The sequence below is a fragment of the Cystoisospora suis genome, assembly GCF_002600585.1.
Source record: "Cystoisospora suis strain Wien I chromosome Unknown contig_6790, whole genome shotgun sequence".
Lineage (NCBI taxonomy): Eukaryota > Apicomplexa > Conoidasida > Eucoccidiorida > Sarcocystidae > Cystoisospora > Cystoisospora suis.
In genome coordinates, this window is record NW_027159577.1 from 1 (window position 1) to 6,719 (window position 6,719).

General features: G+C 54.8%; 2 protein-coding genes across 2 annotated transcripts; one reads left to right on the forward strand and one right to left on the reverse strand.

The window, feature by feature from the left end:
* Positions 1–39: 39 nt before the first annotated feature.
* CSUI_010164 (uncharacterized protein) lies at positions 40–2,131 on the forward strand. Its single transcript, XM_068070269.1, has 2 exons — positions 40–1,017; positions 1,690–2,131. Exon 1 carries the CDS (start codon positions 237–239, stop codon positions 339–341), a length of 105 nt encoding a protein of 34 aa, XP_067917754.1. The 5' UTR covers positions 40–236; the 3' UTR covers positions 342–1,017; positions 1,690–2,131.
* A 1,658-nt stretch (positions 2,132–3,789) lies between these two features.
* CSUI_010165 (40s ribosomal protein) lies at positions 3,790–5,926 on the reverse strand. The gene is made up of 4 exons (XM_068070270.1): positions 5,657–5,926; positions 4,848–5,143; positions 4,367–4,448; positions 3,790–3,838 (listed from the first exon to the last, which is right to left on the reverse strand). Exons 1-3 carry the CDS (start codon positions 5,856–5,858, stop codon positions 4,374–4,376), a joined length of 573 nt encoding a protein of 190 aa, XP_067917755.1. The 5' UTR covers positions 5,859–5,926; the 3' UTR covers positions 3,790–3,838; positions 4,367–4,373.
* Between the last annotated feature and the right edge of the window lie 793 nt (positions 5,927–6,719).

Genomic DNA, 6,719 nt, shown 5'->3' on the forward strand with positions numbered 1-6,719 from the left:
CACTGAGAAACAGCGGCCTGTCAAAAGAGTGTCGTATGACAGTGTCATAAGGTGCCGGCCGCGATCTTGGTTTCAGTAAGTATCGCACCAGACTCTGTCGACAGTTCGTTTGCTCGAACGACTGATCGTGGTAGCCAGGCACCAAGTCAGCAGTGACGCAAGAACAGAACTATTTTTCCCAAGCGCTCGTATTGAAGTTACACAGGCAGCGGTAAGTCCCGGCCTCAGGTGACCGCATGCATACTGGTGCCGCTGTTCAAGCAGTAAAGAAGACGACGCAATCCAGTTGCATGCTCCACAGAATAACGAGCAAGCAGAGTATTTATTCTAAGCATTGGTGATGTTTTACATGTGAAACCGACAAAACTCCCTGCCGCAGGGTCGCTCTCTGGAACATCCTTTCTCTCTAAGCGCCATTAGACCTCACAGTTGCTGTTTCTTCTTTTCTCGTACGAATGGGGATGGGGCTGACTGTGCTCTTGTGATAAACTGCATCTGATGCAAGTCGGTACCAGTTTTGCAGGGCAGCGAGTAGTCGAACGCCCCTCGAGATCGCACTGGCCAAAAAGTCTTACCGAGTTTTGGAGCATGTCTTCCGAGTGCGCGGGCGTCTGACCGGCGGCACTTGTCTTTTTCCTGACTTGTCGGGGACGTCGTCCGAGGTGCATCCGTGGACTGCAAGGCAGAAGACCTGACCGTGGCCTATCCTATAGAGCTTCCGGCCGTTCCTGTACAAGACGGTCCAGACAATCCAGGCGGTCCTGCCAGACACGTCGCTGCTTGTAGCTGCGTGAGGTGCCGGCTGGCGACCCTCGGAGCAGTCTGGAAGAGAAAGCCCAGCTTTGCTTGACAGTCAGCCTCTACCGGACACGCGTCACGAAGACGGGCGACCCACCGGACTTCAGGGGGTGTCGTCTTCTCTCGTTTCTTCCCTGGCTCCGAGGCCGTTGTGCTCCGTTTTGGACATCTAGAGGAGTTGCTTTACGCCTGCACAACGGCGAACACGGGGTGCCTCGTGTAAGTGCGCCTCAGTTTACATCTCGTACAGTATTCTTCATTCTTTGCCTTACCCCACGCCGTGCTTGCTTTACAACGTTGGGTATTTCAGTCCGTCATCCTTTTCCCATGTGAAGTGTTAAATGGGAGACGCAAGAGGCACACTGCCTGCCCGGGAGACCGCGGGCGCGATGGTATCGAACAAGAGGCAGGAAGAGTGCGGCGAAGCGGGAGACGAGGGCCGCACGGAAGATTGGGGTACCTGGAAAGCCAAGAAACGCATCCGACTTGGCGGGGTAGTGGAGTCTCCAGGTGCGAGCAGCCTCAATAGGAAGGGATCAGCAGCTCGCTTGCTGCTGCGCCGAAAGGTCCCAGTAGTTGTTTGCGGACAGGCGACTGCAGCTGTCTCGTTTTGTGTCGAGTCCTTTCATGATCCAAGCTGCAGAGGTGTAACCGCTGACGCTCTTCCTGCGTCTGTCCAGGCGTGGGGGCTCCGGTATGTAACTATGAGCAGATCTGGCGGAATTAGTGGCGTTGTACTGGATAACCCCCGGAATGTGGTTGCCTCTGTGCCAGTGGTCGAGGAGCCACCGAGTGAAGACGATGACCGGGCATCTCCCGTCACTCCGACCCTAGCGTCTCTGCCTTGTAGTGAGTCCTCTTGGAGCAGCTGGGTGATGTGTGACTGTACAGACGCGTGCTGCGCGTCTCCTGTCGCATCCGAGCCGGGGACAAGTACGGGTTCGCCCCGACCTGCGACCCTTCGACCTGGTGATACACGAGTCGGCAGGAAAGACGTGAGCTGCTGGGGGAACTTACAGGTAACGTCTTGTGCGTGCGAGTCCCAGAAGGCCCTCACTGTTTCAAGCGGTGCACTTCGATCTCACGTGGGGGAATCGCGACCAGGGGAGACGGGGAGAGAAAACATACAGCGGCACACGACACCTACTGCAGTGGAGGAACCTCTGAGTGACTACCAGGAAGACGTAACTGCTGACTGCGAGCCAGCATAGAGTCATACGCCAAGCGGGGAAGCTGGGATCGCAAAAGAAAGGTTTTCTGAAGAACATGCTCTCTTCTGTGTGCTTGCTTCTGGTGCTCTTGTACCCAGTACTCAAACAAGTTACACCCATCTCTGCGTTCCGCAGACAACGCTCTCCTGATTGAGCAGCAGATCATCGTTGGTTACTTTGGAGCTTTGTCATAACCTTCAGCCGTCTGCTCTGCACCTGTTAGCCGCTTTTTGCAGGCCGCCACGTCACACGCCGAGTCAGGAGGTGTACGCTGTTGTAGTCGAGGATTAAGGGAATGATGCACTTGGATCTCAGGCAGTCGAGGGTTCCCGAAGCGCCGAGGTCTGGAGTTTGCCATAGCCAAGAAAAAACTCCCCGAGGCCGGGGACCGCGTGTTAGTACTGTAGCCACGTGCTGTAGACTGACTTGTCTGGAAGTAATCAGGATAACGCCACAAGCAGCTCTGCGTGTTTGGCGAGTGTCACCACATCTGGCTGCTGCATTTGGGGCCCGTACACATTGATGGAACTCAGGAGTCGATGTGTCTTTCTGCTTAGTACTACGCGGTCAGCGTACGCCTACGGTCTCGTTCGTCGATCCTTGTCGTCTCCAGCTGTACTGTGGACTTTCTTCGCATCAACAGAGATGGAGATTCTTTGACAGTCCCTGCAACCGGCTCCGCCATCTGAGTTGTTCTCCGCGCCAATATGGCGGTACTCCGACAATTCGGGGATAAGCTCCACGGCCTACTTAGTTTCTCGGAACGGTGACACACCGATAGGCAGAAGGCGGCTGCAGGACGCACGGTCCGGGTCCCGTAGACGCCCGAGCTATACAAGGAATCTACGACTCTCAGCGTAGCAGGCAGTCCCCGAAGCAGGGCACAGGAGCAGCTGCGGCCGCACTTCCGTCGAAGTGCCGGTAAGCCTGCGGAGCCCCGGGATGTCTCTAAGTTCATTCTGAGTAGCTAGTTGAGGAGTTGCCTTCCCCGTTCATCTGAACATCCTCACGCATAGCAATGTGCAGCTGAAAATACACGAGCGTTCGCGGTCTAACTGCTGTTTCGATTTCATCATATAGTGAGCTGTACGAGTATCCTTCGAAGTATAATGTTATATTCATTCCAGTACCGAGTATTCGTTGTTTACAGGGAAAATCCAGGTAATTCACAATAACACCTATCGGGTTTCTTAACTTCATCTGAAGTATTTAATGCATTCAATCCAAAAATGTACTCAAAACTAAACCGCTCAAAAGAATACAGACAAAGCGTCCCTTGTCGCGTTTTCCAGTGGCGTGTCTGCGAACCTCGAGGCTCTCAGTAAGTATTCTGGCGACTATACGACGCGAAGACATCGGCGAGTTTCCGAGGTACCCCGTAGACGGCTCAGCTTCGCTAGCGCCCCACGGTACGCAGTTGATCAGGGGTTCTTTCCCCATACTTGGAATGACCGCTTGCCTTAAGTGGGGGTGGGCACTTCGCCTGGAACGGTAAACGGGCAGCACGACTCGAGTGCCAACGGCTACTAGCTCCTACCTTGTCCATACCCCATACACAGTGGGACCACGTCGCTGACCGGTGCAGAGGAACCAACCGTCCTTGTCGTTTCTTCGGCGGCGTCCGCGGACCTCGATGCTGTCAGTATGTACCTTGGCAATCGAACGATGCAAGCATCGCTCAATTACCATACGCAATTTGTAGACGGTTCCTGCTCCCCGTCTCCTGTGATCAATGCCAGCACTGCTTCCTCCCGGTGTGTGCTGTGATTAGCGGCAAACGCTTGCTAGGCGGGTTACCTTCAGGGTCACCAACGCGGGTGCGCCTCAGCCTGAAGCCATTTTTACCACAGCACTAAACAAACTCATCTTGCTATGGAAAGTATGTAATTTAGGTGCCTGTGCGTCCTGATAACCGTTTGGTGACTGCTGACCATCGGGAACCTCTCACGCCGTGTATGGATGGACCTATCTACACTGCGAAGAAAGACAACTTCCAGTACGCGGTATCCGTGTGCCTCGCTAACGCTTGCTGTTATTGCCGTTGCAAGGTCCGGGTGTTCAATGGGAGACAAAAGGCCAGCTTCTGAACCTTAAACAGAGCCGCAATCGTTCCTCGATGCGTATCCCCTTCGTCGCTTCGCGGCCTTCGGTTCATTGAACTTCATACAAGCGCACAACTTTGGAGAACATTCTCCGCCAAAGCAATGTTCTAGAGGACCTCTCGCGCCTCCCCGCCGGAAACCAGAGAGGACACTGAAGCACCGAAACTCTTCCGACTAAACAGAAAACTTAAGTATTAGCAAATGTCGGTAAACACCCTCTCCCGTCGTCCCCGTGCGTATCCAGATAGAGCATACAGGCATCCTACGCGTAGCGTGGAGGCCGATCAACGGCAGGCCGATCTCCCATGCGGCCCCGACCTCGCCCAAACCCTCCGCGCTGAACACACCCACAGCGCACAGAAAGAAGTTAGGTCTGTGACTGCTTTCATCGGCCTACAAATACCGCTTGGAGAACGCATTCATCGAACCGGACACGAAACAGGACACACTACGGCAACAGTCTCACCCTCGTCTGCCTAACCAGCAGAAACGAAAGCCTGAGCCTGCAGCAGCTGACCACGTGCTTCGGGATAAGCGCAAAGTTGTACACAGGTGGCTACACCTCACCAATACAACCCCTATGTACAAAACTCCGATGCGCTTGCAAGTATGGCAAAACTGCGTGATTGAAAATGACAACGAAGAAAAACAGCAAGTATACTTGGACACCGGTGCGCCTGTAACCCCATGCCTACTGGACTACAGACGTGGGGACGTGTATGCGCTGCACACTTACCGGACGCCAGTCACTGTTCATGTCCGCGCCCTCGGCCTCGGCGGCACCTCGGGGCCTGCCCGCACCCTTCTTGGTAAGTGTAGAGGGATAGACAGAAGCAGGGAGGTGAAGGTACGTACGAAGATATTCGATACCCTCGTTTGTAAGGAAATAATAGTGGTGTTGCCAGTTGAATTTCTCTTCCACGAACTTCTTCGTATGAAGCGACCGGAGAGTCATCATTACATGGAGATTAGGGACGGAGACTTCGGGGTGACGCTCAATCTTGCCGTTCTTCTGCACAACTATCACTCCCTCTGGAGAAAAAGAGGACAGACACACAAGGACAGAAGACGTACTGTGCTACCGCGCGGTGAGGAGACCCGGGGTGGTATACTGCTACGGCCCGCCCAACGTGAAAGCTCTCAGGAACGCGGATCATGCCAAGAAACCGCACGTCCACGGGCGGCAGACTGGCAGCTATCTCTGCCTCTCACACAGAAATATAAATGCAGTAGTTGCATGCGCGAGAAGCGAATGCATCGTAGGTGCAGGTGGGAGTCATCTTCGCGGGGTGCAAAAACCATGGCGCTCGCGAACGGACGACACGGAGTGAAGAAAAACCGTAGGTTTTAGGGTGAGGGGATAAGGGGTATACAAGCTACGAAAGCACTGCGCGTGCCCATTCGCAGTAGCTTCTCCTTCGGTGTCCCCAGTCGAAGTGGCGTGGGGCGGCCTTTACACATAGGCTCACAAAGCTTGAGGAAGCAGACTAGCCCTCACGACGGCGGGACAGACAACGAAAAAACAAAGAAAAACGTGTACCCTACCTTTGAAGAGATATTCGTATATGGCCTTGCGGTTGGCCTTGGGAATAAGGGAGTACTTAATGCCTGGGACTGTCATTGTGTCGGGGCTTTCGACGCAGGACGAGGGGCCGGACGGTCCGAAGGTAGACACGGGAAGGCACAAGCACGACAAAAAGCACACCGAGAGGCTGGTTAGAACTTCGAGAATGCCATTTTTTCGCATCTGACATTTCGGCACTCCACCCGAATCCTCAGCTTACCCTGTGAACCGCTACCGATGACAACCACCTCAGGCGTAGGCAGGGCGACCCCTTCGGACACCCCACTCCTCTGGAAGCGAGGTGTGACTTTCCTGCGGCCTCGCACGTTCGCATGCAGCCGGAGACGGATCCTGCGTGCGGCTCTCTTTGCGCCACACTTCAGTGGGTGCAGCTGGGACATCTTCCGTTTGACTAAAAAGCACGGACCAAGTAGACCCGCTAGGTTCCACATCGTCTGATTGGCAAACAAATTCTGCGCTCGTTAGGTCGCTTCAAGTGTGGCTTTCCCTGAGAGCAGGCGAGCTCGAGAGAGGCCTCCTGTCGATCTGTGACACCAGGTACCTACACGCCAGCGCACTGGTGTATCGGGTTTTGCACTCGCCACCCGGGCAGTTCGCTGGTCCCTCACGTCGCACCGAACTTTCGGGTTCAGTGGCCACAAACAGAGCGAAGCCCTAATCGGCTCGCGCGTAGCATAAAAAGCCGACTGTGCGCTGGCCCATCGCCGGTGCTCGATAGCTTCCAAGAGGCAGTGCAGGCAGAGTTCACGGAAGGCTACTGAGGTTTCGCAGCTGCCGCAAGGTTGGGCAATGCTGCAACGTGCTGCCTCATATTTTTGACTATCGTGGCGCGTAACCACTTTTCGCGGGCAGGCACGACCGCATAAAAAGCGCATATTTCGGAGAGGTCAGAGCTCCAACCTCCCGTAACAGTCACTGGCCTCCACCCAGTGTGATGACAACTCGAATGCCGTGTGTGGCACGTGTCTCGCCGCACAGTGCGACTTCAAGTAGCAGACGTCACTGTTGTGCCTGTAGAAGGCA

Excerpts from the sequence above, each read along its gene's own strand:
- CSUI_010164 (XM_068070269.1), top strand. The coding sequence starts at position 237 with ATGCATACTGGTGCCGCTGTTCAAGCAGTAAAGAAGACGACGCAATCC.
- CSUI_010165 (XM_068070270.1), bottom strand. The coding sequence starts at position 5,858 with ATGCGAAAAAATGGCATTCTCGAAGTTCTAACCAGCCTCTCGGTGTGC. Across the intron at positions 5,144-5,656 it reads ATACGAATATCTCTTCAAAG|AGGGAGTGATAGTTGTGCAG; the intron begins GTAGGGTACACG and ends CTTTTTCTCCAG. Across the intron at positions 4,449-4,847 it reads TGAACAGTGACTGGCGTCCG|CGCGGAGGGTTTGGGCGAGG; the intron begins GTAAGTGTGCAG and ends GGGTGTGTTCAG.